Source organism: Asparagus officinalis, chromosome 1, assembly GCF_001876935.1.
Source record: "Asparagus officinalis chromosome 1, Aspof.V1, whole genome shotgun sequence".
Classification (NCBI taxonomy): domain Eukaryota; kingdom Viridiplantae; phylum Streptophyta; class Magnoliopsida; order Asparagales; family Asparagaceae; genus Asparagus; species Asparagus officinalis.
In genome coordinates this window covers 70,492,637-70,519,035 of record NC_033794.1, presented here as the reverse complement: position 1 = coordinate 70,519,035, position 26,399 = coordinate 70,492,637, and the positions used below count along the sequence as shown (strand labels likewise).

General features: G+C 37.1%; 1 protein-coding gene across 1 annotated transcript in view; it reads right to left on the bottom strand.

Moving 5' to 3' along the window:
- Nucleotides 2,297-26,399, bottom strand: part of LOC109825892 — a 37,528-nt gene continuing 13,425 nt past the window's right edge. The window contains exons 3-5 of the mRNA XM_020392808.1: nt 21,715-21,808; nt 2,778-2,858; nt 2,297-2,688 (exon numbers count right to left, since the gene is read on the bottom strand). Coding sequence (XP_020248397.1) covers nt 2,551-2,688; nt 2,778-2,858; nt 21,715-21,808 — 313 coding nt within the window. The 3' untranslated portion in view covers nt 2,297-2,550. The remainder of the gene's footprint in view (nt 2,689-2,777; nt 2,859-21,714; nt 21,809-26,399) is intronic.

Genomic DNA, 26,399 nt, shown 5'->3' with positions numbered 1-26,399 from the left:
AGAGGAGAGAATGTAAAGAAATTACTCTAGAGATCTTAAGCAAATTTTTACGACGAATTTCAACCGCAAAATGGGGCTGGGAGAGATGGGTTGGCGGCTGAACGCGAGAAATACCGGAGTTGGAGAGGAGAGAAATCGGGGTTTTGGGGGAGAAGGTTTCGGTCAGTATATATAGGAGGTTGGGACCCAACACAAGTAGCTGGGTTGGCAACCCCGACTATTCCATTACTTAGCAACTTCCCCATTTTCGGGTTGGGGGAGTCTCTACTAAGTGGTCGGGGTTGGGAACCCTGATTATTTTGTGTAATCGCTAAATTAGTCAAGGTTTCGAACCTCGACTTGTTTAGCTGCCAAATTACCAAAGGGCTATGGGTGAGGTCCTAATTAGTCGGGGTTGGCAATCCCGACTAATTAGGATCGCGATTTTTTTTTTAAACGACCCACTTTTTGGCCACGAAGCTGACGTGGAGAGAAAAAGGATCGATTTTTGTAAAAAAAAAGTTTAGAGTCGGTTGATTTTTGAGATTAAAATTAGGAATGAGTTCATTTTAAAAATTTCTTTATGGAAACACAATATTTATCCCACCCCCAATTCTATCTATTCTAGGCCTCAAAAGTAAACTAACAATGAACCGGCCAACCGATCATTCATCCTAATTAACTTACGTATCATCATGTGTAAACACTCAAATCTTCTTCCCAATGCTTTATTGTAGGTCAATATTTTTTTCGTATAGTCACTTCAACGATTTCTGCTTAGGGCCTGTTTGTTTGTACGGAAGTAACTGTGAAATAGCAGAAGTAGAGGAAGCAGAGGCTACTTCTGCTACTTCTTGGCAAAAATATATGTTTGTTTTCTCTGTAAAAACTACTTCCGCTACTTCCTTAAATGATGATGTGGCATCTACGTGGCACCTCTATTTCCTTGATATTTTTCCTTCTTCGAATGCACTGAAATACGGCGGAAGTTGATGTAAAGTGGGGTCCACGAGGAAAAAAAGATTCTCAAATATATAATTAGGAAATGATTTTTTTCATAACTGACTCCCTCACAACGGAGTATAACCCGCGTGATCTTTAATGTTCAGTCCTGGTGTCTCTATATTTACTAAAACATTTAATGTTCAGTGCTTGCCTCAAATATATAAACGAATACTTTCAAATCAGAACTTTTTAACGATTTGGACACATTGATTGCCATTGTTAGTCAAATCCTTGCTTGTGTAGTTAGATATAAACAAATATGTTCAGTCCTCGTGTTTCTTCTACATTGTCCTGCTTTTGAATTATTGATGTTGTTTTACTCTTGATGTAAGCTTTCTAACTTTTAAGCACAGCAATCCTCGAGGCATGTGGTGTGTTATAATACTTCCATTTACATTTCTATTTCAATGACAATCCAAACAAAAATAAAATAAAAGTAACATGAATTAATTACTTCCTAGTAATATTTCTAAATATTATCCAAACAAAAAAAATAAATGAAGAGGAAGAAGTTCTACTTCCATTACTTCTAAAATATATGAAACAAATAAAAAAATATTATTTTCACTACTTCCTATTTTATAGTTTTGAAAGTTACTTCTGTAACCTATTTCTTATTTTCAATACTTCCATTATCCAAACGGGCCCTTAAGGAAAAAACACTACCCCATTGATAACAAGCTAAGCGGATGAGAGACGCATAAATCAAAATAAATTTCAAGATTTATATTTAATGAAATTTCTTTCCTCTCCTCTTAATTCTAAAACCAATTACTTCAACCATTCTTTTTTTTTTCTTATACGCTAATGCCGCAAAATCGTGCGCCTCATTTTACTTGACGTGTACTAATATTTAATAACCTGATGTCAAAATTAAACAAAAAGGATAGTTAGCCCAGTTAATGATTCTCTCCAACTAAGTCTCGAATTATTCTTCATCTAGACTATTATTTTTGGCTTCTTTCACACTAATCCCACGTCATCACACACTAATCTCACATCATCACACGGTCAATTTTGCTCATTTTATTTGATATATTTGATCCTTCCAGTTCAGTTGATGGCACACCGGAAACCATTATCCTCTGATAGTGAGGTAGAATGAATTGGCTTGCGTTTACGTACATACAAAAAAGGTAAGCTGGCATATAGAACAGCAGCAATTTTTTGCATAGAGAGGCCACACCAGAAACCACCATAAACGTTGGTGACCTGTCAATGATAAGTTTAGACATCTTGAATCACCGGCAATGACTACTACCTTACGTTTCCGCAGCAGATAAAGAAGAATAATATGATACCTCTCTTAACAAGTCACAAATAATTGAACCTATATAGACTCAAAAGCTATAATCTTTTTTCACAGCATCAAAGAAAACCAGCACAGGGAAACAAAATGCAGTTGTTTAGAAATCCAATCCAGATTAGAACTCTCAACCCAGAAAATGATAAAGAGTGAGAAGCAGATACAGAACTGACTGAGAACCAAATTTGGAAATAAAGGATTCAGCACTAGATTGATGGGATGCCAAATTAACTTCCTTGCAGGAGTAGGAGGCAATTATTCTACATAGTGGCCTCAACTTCCAAATCAGCTTCAACAGGTTCTGGCACCGCTTTGTTCCCTCCTCTTAATCGCGAAGAAACATTGTCAATAGCAGAATTAAGCTGGCTTATCTTCGCATTCAGAGTCTGACGAGTCTTCTGCTTTTCCAAATTCACAAAGAAAGGAAGACATAAGAAACATGATGATTCCATAACAATGCTTGAATACTAAAGCCTATGTTTCTCACCTCTAAACCTTCATCATAGTAGACAGGACGCTTCGCCTTGCGGAATCCATATTCATCTTCGTTCAGTATTGTTCTCCTGATCTGAACAAGAAACAGTTCAAACTTTGTCAGTCAACATAGCTTAACTATATATAGATAGGCTAAGTATACAATAACTTAAATGTTGATTCAATGGAGCCGCAAAGACAATTCCATATGCTACAGAACATAACTTCTAAACCAATTATGCAGAGATCTCTAATTTGTCTTCATAGTGCATTTTATATCGATGAGTCATTCCTTGGCAAGGAGATTCAATCTGTTTTATTTTATATCAATGAGTCATTCCCTATTGAGTCATTCCATTGGACATTTTAGACACAGAGCACTACTGCTGCACCACCATTACAACCATTGCATCCTCCTCATTGTCATCCGGTGGTTCTTACTGGCCCATGATTTCTCTAGCTATCTACGAGTCATTCCATTGGACATTTGAGACACGGAGCAATGCTGCTGCACCACCATTACAACCACTGCATTCTCCTCATCGTCATCTGATGGTTCTACTGTCCCATGATTTCTCTAGCATTTCTCCCCCTTCCTCCCCTCTTTAATTCATTCTAAGTGTGCTCTAGAGATGAATGTAGTCATCCATGTAAAATCACATCTTTTAATCTCTTCATCAAGAAATTTCTCTGGTCTTTGGGAATTTCAAAATTTTCTTCATGGCTGCATGAGCTTATTGTAACTTGCAGGACATCGTGGAAATCTGCGTGCCAATATGCAATCAAGGTTATGGCGTTGTATTGAATTTGGCATCAACCAGTAGTGTCGACATAGAATTGACCATCAGTTGGAAAAAACTTGGCCTAATCCTCGGTAAAGCTTCCTCTTCTTGGCATCTTGCTGAAATGCTCGATGTCTGATGTCTATTTTGTTGAAAAGGCATAATAGCAAGGTTTTAAATGTCGAATGTCAGGTTCATGTCAGATAGCTGAACGGACAGCTGAAATCCATGTCGGATAGCGAAAATCGGGAATATATCGGGGGGACATGGACTAAATATCGGATTACCATATCGAGTGGTGTGCATATGTATAATATCATGTCCTAAATGTAATCTAAGCATTCCTAAATTCAATATAAACATACTTTATAAATTCTAGAGGCGGCGCCAGTGATGGGTGGATTCCGATGTCGCAGGGAGGCAGTATCGGGGCTCTTCTTCTTTGTCTTCGTCTGCTCGGGGTCCTTCGGATGAGTCACCGACCACCCTCTTCCCTTTATCCCGACGACGGCATACTCTGCCGCCCTCGGGTTCAATTGGGGTTCGGATTTCGAGGCGCAACTGGAGATGGATGACAGGTGGCCAAGATGGAGATGGGGGAAGGACGTTGTCGTTCATGAAAGGAGTGATCGTTTTCCAATTCCGCTGTAACCCTAATTTTTCTCTTTTCTTTCTATCGGGTTCATAAAAAACCCTTAAACATGAGAATGGGTCAAACGGGTTTGGATTTTTATCACTAAACCCAAACCCGATAACAAAAAACAGATCTAAAAAAGGGCCATATCGGCTGATTTTTCAAGGCTAAAAATCAGCCAATATGCCCGATTTGGCCCCAATATTTTCGATTTGGCCCTAAAAACCGACATACGGGTTGAAAACGCCCATGTCGTGTCGCTTAAGCCCTCAAACCGACATATTGTCGGCTGACATTTAAAACCTTGCATAATAGTAACCATATTACTGATTTTTAAAGCCTAGGAATACAGAACAGTCAGGAACACCTAACGACATCACCAATGCAAAATAACTAAATACAAATTAGTCAAGTCTAGTAGTAAGTGATCCGGGAGGATCTTTCTATTCTAGCAAGAAGACTAAAATTACAGTACCTTATAGTCTATTCCAGCAAGGAAACCGAAATTACAACACCTTGTAGAGTCCTATTACAATTAGGAGTATGAATCCTATTACAACATGGAGTTCCTGTCACAGTTAGGAGTATGGGTCCTATTCGTAATAGGAGTACAAGTCTTATTTGTGTTAGGAGTACAAGTTTTTTTTTCCAAAAGTATCCTCCTGATTTAAGGGGCCCTTCCTAGGGCATCAAATTATTAATATTAAAGAGTTATGTACACCAAAAGACTCTGATGCGCACTTACATGCATCAGGAGCAAATTGCACTAGAAAAACAGGTACCAGGGCAAAACAACAAGCATAAGAGGCCCACATATACATCACAAATAGGGGAAAAACCAACAAGCCTGGCCTCACCCGACATTAAGCCCTATTCTATACCTAGTTCCTTGTTTATCAGACTTGATGAGCTGCTGAATGGAGGTCAACAGGTGATGTAGAACACACTATGAACATATTTATGGAGAGGCGGGACCGATACAGGCCCAAACGCGGACCTGGTAGAGGAAAATAACTTGCAACGAAGAACGGGTCAAATCTCTCAAACCATAAGTCGGAATTGGACGAATTATATATATAAATCGCGTATTTTTTCGAGACGGAGTCAACCAAACACACCGTTGTTCGGTTTGCCACCATCTGTTTCGCCAAATTCCCTCTAGATTGAGAGATATCAGCGTTTTTGTCAGTTTTTTACTATTTTAGATAATATTTTAAGAGTCTGTTTTGATTAGAAAGCAAATCCCGTTTGATTCTAAATTTGACCGATTTACTTCCCTAATCCTAGGGAGGAAGGTTTTTGTTATTGTTATTTTTTGATAAAGCTTGAGTCATAGGAGTTGTTTATTTTGCTATTTAAGCAGAGTATTGTAAGCCCTAATGGCTTACATTTTTATCAATAAAATTTCTCTTTTAATATTTTTTTCGTGGATTCGAAGATCGTTCTTTATGGATTCAGAGAACACTCATTGGTGGATTCCGAAGTTATCACTTCCGCACTGCGTTAAATTGATATCAAAACCTTATTTTTCCGATCCGATGGCAGGCGATGAAGCCCCTATTTTTCGAATTAAGTTCGATGAGTTAAAGACCGATGTTAATCATATGGAGATTGTCATAGAGCGACTTGCGGCCGCAATGGAGCGTCTGAACACGATAGGAGTTTGAAATCACATTGATGGTCGCCAGTGACGCGATCTGAATCCACATGATGAATTCAACAGCGACGACGACAACTATAAATTTCTTTTAACAGGCAGCTTCATATCGAAGAAGTTCTTGATTGAGTTGTAGAGGTGGAGAGGTTCTTCGAGTATATGAAGATCCCAGATGAACGTAAGGTTAAGTTGGTGGCCTACTGACTTAAAGGTGGAGCATCAGCTTGGTGGGAATCAGTATGCATGAATCGATCCTGACAAGAAAAGCCGAAAGTCAATAAGTGGGAGGATCAGTGTTCTAAATGTCGACCGACATGTCGGACATGTCGGCCGACATAGCGGATTGAAGGCCAAGCGACACGAATCGGCCTATTTTGAGTCGTATATCGGAATTCAGGAGGAAATCGGAGATGTCGGGGAAATATCGGTCATGTCGGTCGCTTTTTAACCTTAGAAAAATCGGCCGATTTCTCCAAATATCGGTTTACAGCTTTTTTGACTTATTGGGTTTGGGTTTTGTGATGAAAACCCAAACCCATTTGACTATGCGTTGAACTTGAGGGACTTTTTACGAACCCAAACCCAGAAAACGAGTTCATATAAAGAAAAAAAACGAAGCTAGGGCTAGACTGGGAAGAGAACATCCGGCTTCATCTTCTTCGTTTCTCACTCGACTCGACCGCCTTCGACAGCCTTCGATGCCTTCGACGGCCTTCCAACTTCGACCGCCTTCAGCCGCCTTCGACTGCCTTCGACCGCCTTCGACTACCTTCGACCGCCTTCAGCCGCCTTCGACGCCTTCGATTGTCATCGACGCCTCTTGCTTCCTGAGGCTTCAGCTGTCAGGTATCTCTCTCTCTCTCTCTCTCTTCTCGATACTTTTTAACTTTTTTTTCCTTGCAGTTTGAGTTCGTGCTGAATAAAATTAGGTGAGCTTTTCAGTTTTCCCCTTGAATCTTTTTAATTTTCACCTTCTTTTCAGTTTTCCCCTTGAATCTTTTTAATTTTCACCTTCTTTTCAGTTTTCCCCTTGAATCTTTTTAATTTTCCCCTTCATTTCAGTTTTGCCCTGTCAAATAAAATTAGTTTCAAGTTAGTAATTGAATTATAAAATTGAAATGCAACAAATTTAAATGCTAATGCATAGGAGAGAGTGAGATACTTAACAGTTGACACTCCTTAATGTCTGTTCCCTCCTCTCTTGAATTCTACCAAGTTGTTGCTGAAATTAAATTGAAATTAGAAACTCCCAAGCAATTGAGAAGTGAAATTATCATCCCTTGTGCGATTTCTAAGCAGTTGATTACTTTTAGGACATGATACTATACATATGTGCACCACCCGATATGGCAATCCGATATTTAGTCCATGTCCCCCGATATATCCCCGATTTCCGCTATCCGATATGGATTTCAGCCGTCCGACATGAACCCGACATCCGATATTTAAAACCTTGGGGAGGATGAAGAAATTACTAAAAGCTCGTTTCTTGCTAGGTGATTATGAACAAGTCTTGTTTGGACAATACCAGAATTGCAAATAAGGTGGACGAACAGTTAATGAGTACACGCAGGGGTTTTATCGGCTGACATCTTGCAACAATTTAAATGAGAATGAGGCCCAACTGATGTCTTGATATATCGGGGGATTAAGGATAGCAATTCAGGATCGTGTACCTTTGCAGCAGACATATATTTTGACAGAAACAATTAGCTTAGCCGTAAAGATGGAGCAACTACTTCGACGGAATAATAGAGGATCATGGACAGCTTCCGACGGGTCACGCACGAGCTTTAATCGTGGTGGGAATAGTCTTAAATTGCTTCTGGTCAATATGCTACAGCTGAAAAAATACAGGACCAACAACAGCAGCAAAGAAGGCTACACCACCGAACCCATGTGCCAAACTCGATCCAATTAAGTGCTACAAATGTGGTCAACTTGGTCAGCGATCCAATCACTGCCCTAAAGAAGTGTTGTGAATATGGTCAATCATGAAAGAAGTGTCGTGAATATGGTGAATCATGAAGAGAATGATATAGACCAATATGATTCTGATGACTATGGAGGTGATAAGGTGGATCCTGATGATGAGGATCAACTCTCATGTGTTGTGCGACAACTACTATTGGCTCCGAAGATAAACGAACCACCACAGAGACATAATATCTTCCGCATGAGGTGCACCGTGAAATAGAAGACTTGTGATGTTATCATTGATAGTGGTAGTAGCGAGAATATTGTCTCTCGACGGATAGTAGAGAAATTAGGTTTGAAGACCGAGAAACATCCCGTTTCCTACAATATCGGTTGGATTCGTAAGGGCAAAGATGTGCAGGTTAACGAAGTGTATCGGGTGTCTTTTTTCATAAGCCGAAATTATGTTGATCAAGCATTGTGTGATGTAGTTAAGATGGATACTTATCATATGCTATTAGGTAGGCCATGACAGTTTGATGTTGATGTCATGCACAAGGAGAAGGACAATGTTTATATCTTTAAGAAGGATCGTCGCCGAGTTGTGCTCATGCCTCTTACAGAGAAGGGTCCAGTCAAAACAAATGTTGCTAAAAAGAAGACCTTTTTGGTCGTTGACAATGAATATTTTATAAAAGATTTGAAATAGTCTGACAAGGTTTATGCTCTTGTTGTATCAGGGAATGAAAATTCTATCTCCACCAAAATTTCACCTGAAGTACAAACCCTCTTGCAACAATTTGACACAGTTATATCTGATGAACTCCTTCCCAATGTTTTAAATATCGGATGTCGGGTTTATGTCGGATGGCTGAAATCCATATCGGATAACGAAAATCGGAGATATATCGGGGGACATTGACTAAATATTGGATTGTCATATCGGATAGTGCGCATATGTATGATATCATGTCCTAAATGTAATCTAAGCATTCATAAATTCAATATAAGCATACTTTTATAAATTCTATAGACTAAACATATAAAAAAGTAAATAATATATGGATTTGGGTTCATAAATTCTTTCTATCGGGTTCATAATGAACTCTTAAACATGAGAACGGGTCAAACGGGTTTGGGTATTTATCACCAAACCCAAACCCGATAACAAAAAACAAATCTTAAAAAAAAATACCATATCGGTCAATTTTTTAAAGCTAAAAAATAGACCGATATGCCCGATATGACCCTGATATTTCCGATTTGGCCCTGAAAACTGATATACGAGTTGAAAACGTCCATGTAGTGTCGGTCAAGCCCTCAAAACGATATGTCGACCGACATATCGGACATGTCGGCCGATATTTTAAACCTTGCTCCTTCCAAATTATCAATGCTTCGAGACGTCCACCATCAGATTGATTTCGTACGTGGATCACGTTTACCAAACCTGTCTCATTATCGGATAAGCCCAAAAGGAGAGATCTTGTAGAAACAAGTGAACGAGCTCATCCAGAAAGGCCTTATTCAATCTAGCATAAGTCTTTGTGTTGTGTCGGCCTTACTTGTCCCAAAGAAGAATGGAGAGTGACGCATGTGTGTGGATAGTAAGGCTATCAATAAGATTATCGTGAAATATCGATTTCCTATCCCTCTCCTGGAAGACATACTAGATATGTTGTCTTGATGTGTTCTCCAAAATTGATCTCAAGAATGGTTATCATCAAATTCGGATTAGAGAAGGAGATGAGTGGAAGACTACCTTAAAGACAAAAGAAGGCTTGTATGAATAGTTGGTCATGTCTTTTGGTCTTTCCAATGCTCCTAGTACTTTCATGTGATTGATGAATCAAGTATTAAAACCATTTATCGACAAGTTCGTTGTAGTTTATGTCGATGATATCCTGATTTATACCCAGAACGAGTCTGTGCATCTGGACCACTTGAGAGAGGTATTAATGACTTTATAGGAGAACAAGATGTACATCAATCTAAAGAAGTGCAACTTCATGACCAATAACCTATTATTTTTTAGCTTTGTCATCAGTACAGAGAGCATCCATGTTGATGACGAAAAGGTGCGTGCTATTCGAGATTGGCCTATGCCGAATACTATCAGCGAAGTTCGTAGCTTTTATAGTCTAGTGAATTTCTATAGGAGATTTGTCAAAATTTTCAACAGCATTGTGACGCCTATTACTGAGTGCATGAAGAAGGAGAAGTTTAATTATGGGGAAGATGTGGACCGTAGCTTTGCACTAATCAAGGAGAAGTAATCTACAGCACCAGTGCTTGTACTTCCAGATTTTCAAAAGGTATGCGCCCATCATAGGAATTGATAGTGTTCTATCCGAAGAAGGGCGTCCAGTTGCTTTCTATAGCAAGAAACTCAGCGAAGCTCGACAGAAGTGGACCACATATGAACTAGAGTTGTATGTCATAGTCCAATCTTCAAAACATTGGGAGCACTATTTGATCTTGTGAGAGTTTTTGCTTAATACTGATCATCAGGCTTTGAAGCATTGGGAGCACTATTTGATCTTACGAGAGTTTCTGCTTAATACGGATCATCAGGCTTTGAAGCATATGAAGCACTATTTGATCTTGCGAAAGTTTCTGCTTAACACTGATCATCAGGCTTTGAAGTCCATCAATAGTTAAGACTACCATTAATCGTATGTATGCTCGTTGGATCCCGTTTTTGCAGCGTTTAACCTTTGTTTTGAAGCACAAGTCTGGGCAGCAGAATAAGATTACAGATGCACTCAGTCGGAGAGTTGGTTTGTTGATGACTTTGCAGGCAGAAGTGACCGGATTTTAATACCTAAATGAGCTTTATTCAGAAGACGAAGACTTCAAGGAGATTTGGAATGACTGCCAACAAAATCAGCTAGTCAGACATTTTCATATCCAGGATGGTTATTTATTTTATGAAAATCAGTTATGCATACCTCAGAGTTTACTAAGAGAATAGATAATACGAGACCTTCATGCTGGCAGGTTAAGAGGACATTTAGGGTGTGATAAGACGATTGCTTCAACTGAAGAAAGATATTACTAGCCTCAGCTGAAGGAGACAGAAAAATATGTGCAATGTTGTTCAGTTTATCAAGTTGCTAAGGGACAGTCCCAAAATACGAAATCGTATACACCCTTACCTCTTCCTGATACGCCATGGTATGATATTTCGATGGATTTTGTGTTGGGATTCCCTAAAACCCAACGTGTAATGGATTCTGTTTTTGTTGTGGTTGACAGATTTTCAAAGATGTCACATTTTATTCTATATAAGAAAATAGCAGATGCTAACAACATTGCTAACCTTTTCTTCCAGGAGATAGTATGTCTTCATGGGGTGTCAAAGTCCATCACCTCTAATCGTGATTCTAAGTTTTTGTCCCACTTTTAGAGGACCTTGAGGCAGGGATTCAATACCTAAATTCAGTACTGCTTACCACCATCAAATAGACGATCAAACAGAAGCGGTAAATCACGCTCTCGGTAACCTTCTCAGATCCATCTCTAGCAATCGTCCGAAGTAGTGGGATTTTGCTCTGGCACATGCTGAATTTGTTTATAAATGTATGGAGAATCAAACTACAGGCAGGGCTCCTTTTGTGATTGTATATGGAAGGCTTTCTAACTATTATCTTGATCTAGTTTCACTACCTAAGCTTTCAGGACAGAATATTCCTGCAGATTATATGGCCAAGAAGATACATGCTATCCAACAGGAAGTGAAGGAGAAGATAGAGAAGTCTAATGCTAAATATAAGGCGGATGCTGATCGACACAAGAGGAAGGTGTTTGAGGCGGGAGACATGGTGATGGAGTTTTTGCGGAAAGAGCGTTTTGCACTGTGCACCTATAACAAACTGAAGAATAAAAAATATGACCCATGCAAAATACTGAAGAAGATTAGCGACAATGCTTATGTCGTTGACCTTCCTGCCTCTAGACTTGTCAAAATCCATCCTAGCAACCTATTGGTGAATTGCATCAAGAACGCTTGATATGCCTCAAGATTGGTTTGCATAGCAGGCTTTTTCTTCTTGCGCATAGTGGGGCTGGCAACAAACATAAGCGATTTGCCATGAGGTTTAGGTCTTACTTTGTATAGAGTAGTGGGATAAGGGGCTATAGCCACAACCAATGACGGAGGAGGGGGAACAGATTGAACCCCAGAGGGAACAAGAGGGGGTGGGGGAGGAATGTTGGAATCCACTTGTGGTTCATGACTGCATGAGGAATGTTGGAATCCACTTGTTGGTTCATGGCTGCATGAGGTTGAACTCTTGGTAAGAATGCTACTGAGGGACCAAGATGGATAGAATTGGGAGGACAGTCAGGCTGAGTGTCGAACTACTCTATCAATGTCTCAATTGACTTCTCATTGACCAATTGACGAACACCTGGTGTGCGGATTAGAATAGTTGGCACGCGCTCTTCAGCCATGTGAGAAGGCTTGGCCATGTTCTTACGCAAACATTCAGAGCTACTATGGCCTTGTGCATAACAATTGTTGCAATATTTTGTAAGCCTTTCATACAACACATCCTATTTAAACCCATCAAATAAGCCCACCCAAATGCTCGTAGGAGGGGACTTCTTGGGATCAATCTCCACATACATACACGCTGCACTAGGACATGCCAGAGTGCAGAAGGCTTGTCAAAACACGGAAAACGGCCAATTTTGTTGGCAAATGCTTCCATATATTCAGGGACGAAACACTAAAGTGGCAGCCAAAGTAAGGAGACCCAAACTGGAGCATGACATGAATCATCCTTGATGTGGTAAAAGTTATGCCATCGAAATATCTTATAAGAAAATGTCTTGATCGATGATATTGGCCTATTGATCGATGATATTGGCCTAGTGAGAACTTTCAATAGATCAGAGTTGTCTAGGAATTTTAGTAAAAAAGCACGATTATTCAGAGGGCTAATGGAGAAAGGGTGTACCACGCCCCATGATTGGATCTCTACTTAACTAATTTCCAGTGGGGGACGACCACAATGAAATCTCATCACCAGTGCATTTGCAAACAATTCATTATATCATGGGAGCTCTGAATTCACAAAGGAGAAGAATGGCATACCATCATGGGTAGTGGGTACCAGTGTACCATGAATAATGTTAGCTCCAGTTCATGTGATTCTCGCAAAGGCCTCAACTGAATTAGCATGAGTTTGCACAAAACCAGGGCCTCAAGGGCCACAAGCTATCTGAGCATAAGTCCGCTACTCAGAGGGAAAACGAGAGTTGTGAGGTGAGTTGAGTGGAGCAGCTTGATCTCCTAAAGCCTCAACATGTTGATTCAAGGAGTGGCCCTGATTAGCTGTAACGCCTTGAGAGGATATAGCACCATTAGAATGATGGCCTGCCGAGATAGGTTGGATAGAGTGGGAATAGGAAGAGGGAGATGGCTTACAGCGTAGATTAGAGTGAATTACTGTTTGAGGGGGAGCTATGGCTGATTTATGATTAGGGTTTTTTGATGAGGTAGAAGAGGCTAAAACTATGGGTATAATGGTGTTTTGAGCAAAGGTGTTTGGGTCAGGGAGTTGGGGATTTGAGTGGGGATTTTCCATGAAGCTAATTTTGGATATTATTAGGAGTACAAGTCTTATTGTAGTTAGGAGTTTGTAATTCCAGATTTAGAAAGAGTCCTAACTTATTAGGAGTCCTATTCATATTGGATGTTGTTTAAATAGAAAATCTGTAAGAGAATTCTATTTAAATAGCAAGTCCTATTCATATAGTAACTCTAATTAGAGTGATATTCAGATTTGAGATCTCTATTTAAAGAGATGAATTGTAATCTGTAAATCAAGTTAGTTAAGAAGCAATACAAGATCTTAGGAGTAGAGAATTGCTCGCTCCACCAAAAATTTGACTTTGTCTTTGGTTTCTTGCAGTTGTAATTCTCTCCTACCTTCTCTTTGTTCCATCCTATACGTCAGGTGGATCAAGAAGTTATCCTCAATGACAAATCTTAAAAGACTCTAGATTATACCATAACATCCTTAAGTTTGATAACTCGGGAGCTTATCTTATTTTATTTTCTTGATTGCACAAAGATTAGCGACGACTAAAGCTCAAATATGCTCTCAACCACTGAAATATGCCACCAAGAATCTGTATGGACCAGTATACGGAAGATGAGAAATAATATATTTGTCTCTTATTTGGAAGGAATAACATATTTGTGTATCCTGTCTGCAGTTACCATTTTGGAGAAGAGTCTTGAAAATCAACAATAAAAACGGGACACACTTTATCCAAAATCTTAGGGATCGGTTACATGAATCGTATTCTTCCATTCAGTTCTGTTTGGGGCTTCATATCCTTGTTAACTGCTTTTTAACCAAGTTATTTAAGACCTCACTGTACTTCTTTCTTCATTAATTATAATCACATGTAATTGGTGCATTTAGTGGTCTCCATTGTACATAGCAATCCTATCTCACTTTGATTCTCTCGTATTTTTATCCTCGATAGGAGCAATCTCTAACTTCATATGAATGCACATTAATTTATTTATTATATTTTAACCTCTTGTCCTTTGTAACATTTTACTACTATATCATTTTTACACATGTTTCTTGATTGTCTAACATTCATAATCATAAAGCATTGTTGGTCTTATAGGCATCTCTTAAGTCATTTCATACGTATTCTAGATCACATAGGATTCTAGAAGAGCTTCATTTCAACAGGATTTTATTCGATTTACCCCATCATACTCGGTCTCACCATCTTGATGATTAAGTAATCCTAAATAGCTAAAAATAGGACTCTAGAAGAACTTCATTTCAACCACAGGATTATATATGATTAACCCCATCATACTCAGTCTCACCATCTTGATGATTAACTAATCCTAAATAACTAAAAATGGTTGCTACTATGTATTTCTTCACCATCAATGTCGACTACACGCACATTTTTTTACGTGTTTACTAAAATTATATCTACATTTTCTATTTTTGTTATACTAAATCTAAATACTTTAGATTTGAGAGCTTCACCTTAGAAATAATCCCTTCAGTAACCTCATCAACTAATATTATGTAAGTAACAACCTATGTTGCATGAATACTTCTATTAGGAGTTGAACCCATGTTTAACCCATACCGAAGACCGAAACTTCAACGCACACTCCTTGGATATTTATATATACTAATTCAAATATATACTCAATTATATTATACATGCTTGAATTTAAAATGGTCATCAAATAATTCTTTGAGACATAAGTTGGGGCTGTTTCAGCTTGTACCCACTTCAAAACTATGATTATAAAGGGTCCTTTGGGTATCAAGATAAAAAAGTTATAAGAAATTTATTTCCTAGGACGTAATGAAAAATAATATTGATCTCATATAAATTATTATTATATATAGATGTATGTAAAGCCATGTCCCTGTACCCTACCCTTCATAAATTTTCGTGTCGTGCACCTGTATGCACTCTTGTGCTCGTACCTATACATGTACGCATGTAACTATAAAAGGGAGATATAAATAAAGATAAACTAACTACTTAAAGATGGACTCTGAAATATGAACCTAAATGACTTATTAATGTTATTAAGGCCGCTCGTGCGAGCCTCTGGCACAAGACGCTTCGACGTAGTGGTGGAGTGCCCCACGTCGGATGCGGGGTGCTCTGCTTGCGTGCGCCTCACAAGCACATCATGCTTTTGATGGGGGCGTTTCCTTAAGAAAATGAAAAGGGTTTTGTGGGTTATCAGCTATAATTCTCACTTAAACCCAAACTTAAAATATGCCAAAAAAGTCTGGATCCAAATTAGGGCATCGGTCTAAGGCTTCATTCTCTCTTCGATAGTGAGCGGTAGCGACGGCTTGTGATTGTCCCGCGATGATCAGTGAGCGGCACTATTTTAAAAAGCCTCTACCTAGTTCGCGTAGGCGTACGCCTAAGCCTAGGCGGTACCTAGGCCACCTAGCTAGCGCCTATCGTCTAAAAGAACCTAGGCTGCCCACCTAGGCTTTGGGATTGTTTAGAAGAGCATTGTTTGCTTACGTGGATTGTACCTTTTAGGTCTTGATCATGATTTTCTGTGTTGCAACCTTCACATCCTCCAACCTCCTCCAAACACCTTTAACATTCAAATATGAACACCTCCACTATCTCCTCCGACCTTCAGCAAAACCCCTTCGACCGCAACTTAAATGAAGAAAAATTCGTCCCGACATCAGTCGGGCACCTAAGCCTTCTATAATATTATTATAATTAAAAATAAAAAAGAAAACCTCCTAGACTTTAGGCATCGAGACCAATACTTATGCCTCCTAGCGCTTTCTATAACATTGTTAGTTATAATTTTGGCTATTTAATATTTAACTATGTATAGTTTATTATGGATCTAAGGTTATTTTTTTTTATAAATTTATATGACTTTAATACATATTTTTATTAATTATTTTAATTAAATAATTTTAAAAACTAGGCGTCGCCTAGGCGTTGGCTCAAATGCCTAGTCCGCATAGTGCCTTCTGTAACATTGGTGAGCGGCAAGCTCGAGCGACCTCCCATCAGGTACGTTCTCTCCTCCCCTCTCATTTTTGCTTTCTTTTTTTATCCTCTTTTCATTTTCCCTTTGTCTATCTGCTTTCTGCTACTGTTTGTTTTTCTATTAATCTTTACCCCTAATGATATTTTTCAATGTCGCCCTTCTCTACAAATATTCTTTTTTAATGTAATCTTTTGTTTTAAGGTTCAGTTTTTCTTTTTATTCTTTTCTTAACAACACTGAAATTAATTTTGCATCTGTATAATATTTATTAGATTTTAAGAATTTTCTTTTTATTATTATTGTCTTTTGTTTTAGGACTCCGCTTTTCTTTTTTCCCTTTTTCTAGAGATACTGGAATTAATTTTACATTGTGTACTAAGAATTGGTTTATAAATTTGTACTTGTGGGGTCAATACACCATTGCCAAAGTTGAATAGAGTTTGCATAGCCATTTGTTTTTTGCACTGTATAACTAGCTCAACCATTTTCAGTTAAAAGGTACTTACTTAGGATTAATTATCAAAGTTATTTAGGATTAATTATCAACTTTAAATAAGCTAGTACATGTTATGATTTAAAGAGTATTGCAATAATTTCTTGAAACATATGTTTGTCTGAAAACTTCTTTTGTTCAAGCTTACTGATTCATGCTCGTATTTATCCTTGCTAGCTGATGCTACTAGTTAATTCTCTATGTAAACTGTAGATAGAAGGAAATCAGTAATATAATGATGTAATACAGAAGCATAAAACTATAATTCTAAGAATAAATTTGTACTTGGGGAGTTTGCATAGCCATTTGTTTTTTACATTGTATAATTAGCTAAACCATATTCAGTTAAAAGCTATGTTGCACGGATATAGGTGCGCGGACACGAACACAGATGCAGACACGGGACACAAAAAAATTATAAAATTAGGATACGAGGATACGGCTATATACATACATATTAAAATTAATAATCTATATGAGGTTGATATTGTTTTTCATTCATGTGTTATGAAAATTAAAATCCTTATATCATTTTTATGTTTCTTTCATCGAATAGATTATAAATTAAAAATTCGCTTATTTTTGAACTAGTACCCAAGCAACCCTTTAAAATCATACTTATAAACTAGGTATGTGCTAAAACAAACCTGTCTCGAGTTTAATGAGTTGCATAAATTTGAGGTGAAGTGTGCAATATATGTTTGAGAAGTGTATCACGATTTTTTTGAATTAAAGTGTGTTATATAATTGAGTACACATATAAATAGATGTATACATTCAAAAGAAGTGTCCAGGAAGTGTCGAACATGGGACACGGATACGGGAGCCTAAATGAAGTGTTCGGGTAACCTAGCTTAAAAGATAGTTATTTAGGATTAATTATTAACTTTAAATATGCTTCTACATGTTAGGATATAAAGAGTATTGCAATAATTTTTTGAAACATATGTTTGTAGAAAACTTCTTTTGTTCAAGCTTATTGATTCATGCTCGTATTTATTCATTGCTAGTTGATGCTACTAGTTAATTCTCAATGTAACCTGTAGAGAGAAAGAAATTAGTAATATAATGATGTAATACAGTAGCATAAAATTGTGATTCTAAGAATAATTTATGATTAATTGAATTATATATGCGGAGTGTGTCTCGCCTCGCTTCACTCAGGTGTGCGCATCGCATTGCCCCTTGGGCATGTGCACGTAAAGGGACTATGTGCCCCACATTGCACCCCGCATTGATAACACTGGGACTAATCATTCAACCTTTGTCCAAATATTTGGGTTGGCGAGCACGAGCTACATGAATAAATTTACTAAAACTAACAAATTTTTAGAATTTTCTGCCAACCTTTGTATTATCAAATTTGAACTAGAAACAAGAGAGGAGCTCCTTATAAAGTCCAATGATATTCCTTGTTTCCCTATGATTTAAACTTGGGCGACAAAGGATCAAAATCTGGATAATGATGACAAGTCCTAGACCGACGGGGAAGAGAAGATTTGCTATAACCTGCATTCATGTAGCAACCACAATATAGGAGCCAAAAGGGCCAAGTTAGATCTCACTCCTAAGCAATACTAGTGTGCTCAATGGTATTGCTTAATTAAGGTTCTCTCTTATAAATCTATAATATTGGTTACTTTTAAAGTTACCCCAAATATGTACACATTTACTAATTTACCTCTAAATCTGCCTTCAAGCTCCAAATTATTACCCCTCTAGTTACCTTCTGTTAGAAATCTAATAGAATTCCTATTCTACTCTCTTTTACTTCACCAATGTTCTTGGTCTTCTTTCTCCTTCAAAAACCCCATAAAAATTTCTTCCCTCTTCTTCCTCCAACAAACATGACTCCTCAATATTCCCCTCTTTATTTCAGTCCTCTCTTTGCAGGGATTTAGACCAAACTCGGGTTTGGATCAGGATGGGGGGGAGGGGGGAGAGAGAGGAGAATCTCCCTCTCTGGGGATCCGCAAACATACGTCTAGTCCAGTTCCCTAAGAAAGTGTTGGTCTTCTTATTTTGATGATGTTTAACAAACAATTTACCACTAATATTGTTTGTTTAGTATTTGTGTTCCTATATATTATAGACAAACAACGTTGTTGGAGGATGGATGGAATAGCACTTCAACGACGATATCAAATGGAGGTTGGCGGAATTGTGGAGTGAAGCTTATGCAATTCAAAGTTAAAGATCAAGTTCAAGCTTCTTCCGTAAAGTTTACCAAGTCATGCTCATTGAAGACCTTCATCAAACTTGGGTATATTTAGTATAGGTTTATATTATGTGTGTTTAATACTCTAAGCTCAATATCATATACACACACAATATTGGATTTTCTCACAAAATGAGTTATTTTGAGAAAACTTTGTGATATTATTTTATTGACCATGCTTACTTTATATTCATGTGTTATAATATTTATGAAGATATTTCATAAAGTTTCAATATACGTTTAAACTCTTTTTATCAAAAACATGTTCTTAACAAATTCATATTCATGCATGTTTTTACAAAATAATGAGTTTTCACAATTGAGAAATAAAAATTGAAAATTTATTTTTGTAACATGTTTGTTTTCATGTTTATAAACATTTTACAAAGTTTCATCAAGTTTGGAATTGATATGTTATGTTTAATGGAATTTACAAAATCATGTTTTTGTTCGTGCACATGTTCGTGCATGTTTTACAAAACAGATGAGTTTTCATAAATGGGAAGAGGTATTCAAGAAATTCTTTCTTTGACATGTTTATCTACATGTTTAGAAACTTTCCTTAAAATTTTACTATTTTTGGAGTTGATTTACTATGCCGAATTGATTTTACAAAATCATGTATCACAGCAGATTTTCAGAAACTGTATTTCTGTGTTCAAACATTTATTTCTCTCAACTGGGAAATGATTTTTCAGAAATTATTTCTCTAACATGTTCTTATACATGTCTAGAACATTCCCTCAAAATTTCATAATTTTTGGAGTTGATTTACTATTTTTAATTGATTTTACAGAGCTGCATATATAGTGCTACAGTACTATCAATCGACCGCGCTACAGTGCAGTCGACCGACGAACTCTCTGGAAAACAAATCTGTTTCTGACCTTGCTCGCGGTGGACCGCGATTTTCCTCGGTTGACCGTTGTAGTTCCAACGGCTCTTTTTAGAGCCGTTGCAAAATGTTTTTTTTGGGTTTTTGGGGTTGGTTTCTTCAAGCCTATATATACCCCTTTGCCATAACTATTTTCTATCATCTAAGAGAGTTTTTAACCAAGTTTAAAAGAGTTTTAACAAGGGTTTTAGTTTGATTTAAGTGTTTTAAGAAGCTTTTAAGTATTTGAAAGTTTGAGTTTGAGAAATCAATTTCACAAGAGCTTGAGGAGATCATCTATTGGTGTTTGGACATCCAACTATTCTCCTTCTACCTCTTGATCTATTGAGAAGTTTTCTAACTCTTTTCTCTAACAATTTTATTATTTATTTTCATATTCTTATTGTTGCTAGTTTGCTATTTGAGTTAGATTTGATTTTATCTCATTGTTACACACAACCACTTGAGCTTATTGTATTTACATTCATAATATATTTTGGGTTGGTGAGAGTTGTAACAATTGAGTATGAGCTTTCATTGTGTTCTCATCCATAGTAGATAACAAACATTTATTGTACTGAACCTTATTATGAGATTCACTTTGTAATACACTTGTACACCGAGAGAAGTGTGTGACGAGAGTCGGTTGACGAACCTAGGAAGAGGTTGTAACCGAGCACTTGAGGGAGACACGTCTAGCTCAACACTTGAGAGGGTGTAGAGTGGGATTGCAGGAGTGGTGATTGTAACGTTTTTGGTTAGCTAGAAAACCGAGTGTGAGGTGTAAACGTTATTCGGGTGAACGTAGAAAACCCGGTTGTGATAGTGGATTTCTCCCCGAGAGTGGGGAGCGAAGACGTAAGAGGGAAGGTCCGAACTCCGTGATCATATTGTGTGTTTGCATTGTTTATTTTACACTATCACATTTGTAGTTTAATTATATCACCTTTGTGTTAGTTTATATATCCTTGCACATACATTGCCTATATCTCTTTGTTAGGATATATCTTGTTGTTCATATTGCTTATCCTAGTTCATATATATTGTTGTATTTCATACTTACTAGGATATCTTGTTAATTAATTTTAATTGACATATAATCGGATTAGATTAGCATAAGACCCTAATCACCCACCTCTAGGGTCTAACAGAAAGAACGAAAGAGTGAATGCTAGAATGGGAAAGGAAGGAGAAAGGAGAGCTTAATCATATTTAAAAAATAATTTCCGTAGCAAAAAAACATAGGAATATTCTATTTTCATTCCTTAATAGCAATTGTCACTGTAGAATTTAGGATCTGAACATAATTGGCGGTAATTGATAAATACCTAGACATGTCGGATAATTTAAGAAATGTAAAAGAATTCGATGTATACAAGTGAACAACCATTCAACTAACTTAATTTATGGTCATTATCTAAGCTTGGCCCATTCGGAACACGCTCCAAAACAGTTGTCTACTATTTCTTTCCGATGAATAGAGTACTTGAAAAAGTTTATTTGGAACTCCTGTTGATGTTAATTATACTGTAGTGACCTAGACATTTGGCATTTATACCGGCCATAATGTTTTGAATGGCTCCACTTGTTATCTATATACACCAATTTATCAAGTTAAAATGCATGATTGAATTATGGAGGATTATGATATGTGCATGTAAATTAAAACATAGCAAATATAACAATATATCATACTAAATATGAAAGAATATGTGCTCGCATGGACTAGTCCGTACTTTTTATGTCAAATGCTAGTGAATCATTTCATTTGCTTTATCTTTTTGATAAACAGAATTGACAAGGGTTTCCATATGGGTATGGAAGAATCACCTGGGGAGCAAAGACATAAGCTAGTGTGCCGAATACTGCTCCTCCCAAAAGGAAACCAACAAGAAAGTCACCACCTCCACTACTAGAATCTTCACTGCAGTTGTAATTTTGAAAAGATTTAGAGATATTGAGCAAATAAAGGTTTTTTTTGGTAAATGTAAAAATTACAAGCTGGACCACATCATTTTGGTACTCCTCTTTAACAACCACAGACTTTTCAGAAAATTAATTCTAAGTGCCTCCGAGATCTAACAATTGAAATTATGCAACAAATACACAAAACACACTAAAATTTTTTCCAATCACAACAGTTTACTCTTGACCTATTCTGTACAAAATGTTGTCACCCTTTGCCTTTTGGTGCAAAATCTTGAGATAAAGAAACTATGGCAAGACAATAATAATGCAGTGAAAATAGGAAATCTTATATGGCAAGAAATGAATAATGTAGTGAAATGGAAGTCACTTAGCGGATTGAGAGATGGGTCATGAAGTTTAAGTTCATCCAAGAAGTTCTCTAAATTTTCCATGTAAGCAAGAGTCGGGAATAGAGAAACAATGACAATAATTTTCACGGTAAATGCATTTCTCCCATGGGCATAAAACTAAGCCTTGATACAACATTCCTCAAAAGTAGCATCTCAGGTATATGCCTAAACTTCCCAAATCAAGCAAAAGTCAAAATAAAACAATATGATTAAACTTAGTAGATTATTTGTAGATATTTCATATAGGATTTTGGTTTTATATGTTAATATCCCAGATCAAGAAAAAGTAAAAATAAAACAATTTATTGTGTTCAAACTTAAGCAGGCTATCAGGTTACTTCATAAAGGTTCCAGGTTGGCATTAAGAAGGCTAAATACTTATTTATTTTTAGTAATTCTATAAAGATCTAAACTTGGTCATGTTACTCTCACCTAACACATATATAAATAATTGTTCCTTTCAAATACGAAATGATATATGATAATCCCTTAAACATCTAAGTTCCTTCACATAAAGTGCCATGATTGAGACAAATAAAAAGTAGATTTCTTATATATTTCAGATGTTACATAAAGATTGCAAATATCTCTGTTTTATATGTGTATGTTCATATGTATGCATGTGCGTCAAGTTTGTATGTCAAAGTCATGTCTATCAGTCTGTGATCTTTTTTTTAGCACGAGGAACATCCGATTTCAGTATTAGTACCCGATTTCAGTATTAGTACCCATTCTACGTAGCAGACAGTTGCATGACAGGAAGAGAATAAATTGCACTAGTTCAGCAGCTAATCAGAAAAAATCTCAGTTACAATAAATAAGGCAAAAAAGACCGGTTTGACAAATACAATATCCAAGATGCAACAATTCCCAACCAAATGAAGTTTCACTAAAGGTCTAAAAAGACTCATTTCTACTTCACCTGCATAATTGTTGAATCGCTATTGGAAGGAAATGAAAGTAGTTGAACTAAAAAAAATGGAGATGGATGATGAAATAATAAAGTAGACCGGATTTTCCCTCTATAAGTATGTTTGATGCGAAACGGCGGAGGAGTCTATCGGAATCAGCGATCTAATTTAAACAACGCACCGTTTCGCCAAAATTCATAATATTCGGTAGGAAATTAATTTAAAAACAATTAATGCGACAGATGGATTTTAACAAGATTTGCCTCAATAGTCATAAACAATTCCAATCTCGATCAATTTAATTGCAGTATTAATTATCGTTGTGCAAGTTCTACAATCAATATCAAGATTAACAGTCACATGTTCAGTTACTCTCGACTCACCAATTTAATCAAGCAGTGAATATAAGATAAGAGTTTAGAGATGTATTATTCATGCAATTAACTAATAAATTGAGATTAACAGAAAAATATAAAGAGAAATTGATACCATCAGATCCAACTGAGTTAGAATCGAGTCTGATCAAATAACCAGATCCGAAGACAAACCCGATCCAAAGTCTCCTTTGTCTATGAGTTCTTCGATCTGAAATTAGGTGGAGAAAGGCGAAACGAGCTGCGGGTCTGTTCGACGACGAAGAGAGGCGCGAGCGACATTCGAGGACGAAGGACGGTGATGGTCGTCGACGAAAGAAGATCTGATATCGACGAGGCGGCGGGACGACGCGGGCGACGAAACTGTTCGGAAGTGGAGGAGAACAGGACGTCGGCGGCGTTGCTCGAAGGAGAAGAGAGCGGGGGAGAGGCTGCGGTTGTTTAAGGAAGAGAAACTCATGAGAGTTAATGGGGGTTGACGGCTGGGAGGGGGAACTAGATCTAGGGTTTTTTTTCTTTTTGTAATGAGTGGTGGAGATGGATCTGTTAGGGGAATGGAGGGATAGATGGATTTGGGGATAAGTAACTAGGGTTTCACACACCTAGAACTGGCATTTGGGTTTCACACACCAAATACAAAAAAATTCTCATTTGAGAAGAACTTAATTTTCAATCAATAATTCATTGATTTTCAATAGACTCATACAACCTTATTTATAAAGAAAAACTACGTACACACAACATGCAATAAAAATAGAAACAAACAATAATCCCTCAAATCACTCAAATACAATTAAACTAAATTTCAAATTTCAAATTTCAAATTTCAAATTTCAAATTTTAAAAATATATAAACTAATCAAATATTGCCATTTCCTGTCCTCATTATTCTCCCCGGGAGGGAGAAAACTCGACTCCGTCGAGTTAGCTGCAGAAACTTGTCATCTTCAATATACTCTGTCTGCATCTTAATCTGCCGTCAGTTATTTTTTCTGCATCTCAAATCATTAGTTAAATTACATTGTAAATTCACTATTTAAAATATTATCAAAATTCACTGCAGCTTGGGTGAATATATAGAAGTGGGGATAAGGTGAAAGAACTCTTAGAAATAATAGGCCAGGGTCAGGCTTATATTAGTGGACTGTCAATAACATTGTGACTGTTTAATCACTCAATATTGAAAATAGAACTATGACCAAATTAATAAATGTTGCCATTAATCATTTCAAGAGTTGGAAAAGTTCATAAATATCATGTCAAATCTTAAACAGCAATAAAGAACTGTATTGGACAAGTCCAAACCATCTAAAATATCAGCATCAACGGTTTTAAATTAGGTTCTGACTCCATATCATTCATTTCAGTTAACAATGTATTTATTCAAGTTAGATCACTGATTCCCCAATATATGATCAATGCAAATCAAAACAAAATGATGCAATCAACTCGAATGACTATGTATGAAATGCAGACTTGAAAAATACGGTCAATGGCAGATGTAACTCAACGAGGTATCTAACATGCATGACGTCCTCTATCAAATGGAATAATTAGGTGCCCCTTTGTTAAAATACATAAAAATTTTCTTGTCCTAACAATGATAGTGAGGAACATGCAAGCAAATGTATGACGGAGTCTTTTTGTGCGCTTAATATGTGAGAAAAAAGAAATGAAAACACTCGTGCTTAAGCTCGTATCCCTAATCATTATAATTTCCTAAAATGGATCAGTGTATGTGTGAGTGATTGTTTGGACAATGCATGGTGGTGGGATATCTAGTATGGTAGTTATTTCACTATGCTTAGTTTGGTATTCGACTTGGTGGGATATCTAGTATGGTAGTTATTTCACTATGCTTAGTTTGGTATTCGACTTCCATACAGATGTTTGAGTGAATCGATTCAAGAGCCAAATCAGGAACGTGTTGGGTGTCATGTTTGTCCGGAAGGATTTCGTGGGGAATATCAACAATGTTTTCAATCACTAAAGTTGGTTCAGAAAGAGTTAGAATTTTAATTTCAAGAACAACTTCAGGGATAACTGTTTTCAATCACTAAAGTTGGTTCAGAAAGAGTTAGAATTTTAATTTCAAGAACAACTTCAGGGATAACATCAGTGGACTCCGTGATCAAAGAGGTAGCTTGGGAAAGAACCGGAGTTTTGTCATTGCATGAAATTTTAATTACCTCCACAATTGCAGGGGTAGTTTCAGAAGAGACGAAAGTGCATGGATTTTTAATTTTACTATCCTGGAATTCTTCGCAGAGTTAATTTCTATCAAATCTACGGCCTGATTATCGGTTTTCTCAATAATAGATTTTGATTCTGTCATATGCGGCTTATTAATTTTAACTGGTGGAAGGTATTCCCTTTTAAGTTCATCAGTCATTTCTTACCAAGTTAAAATTGGTAACTCACCACTCATATACCTTAATATTTCGAATTTGGACCAATATTGGCAGGCTGGTCCAGTGAGTTTCATTACCGCAAACTTAATTTTTCTTGGTTCCGTCATGACATACCAGTCAAAGTATCGATCCATGTTCTTCAGCCAATTCAAGAAAGTTTGTGGACTGAGCTTACCATCAAAGGTTGGTGGATCAGGCACAGGTTGAGGTGGGGGTTGATGAATGATGTGCCCATGACCTTGACCTTGCAGAGGCGGGTTTGCAACATGCGCTCTTTCAAGCCTAGTAAGTATTTCGCTGGTGGCTCTGCTCTCTTAAGCTACGTTATCTATTTGTCTTCTTAGTTCACTTAATTTCTTAAGGATTTCAATTGACATGTTGGACTAGTAGACATTTTACTAGACTCACCTAATCGATTAGGTAGGCTCGTGCGAGTGGGCATGCACTAACACTAGATGAGATGAATGAGATATTTTTTTAAATAAAAGACTCGACTAATCT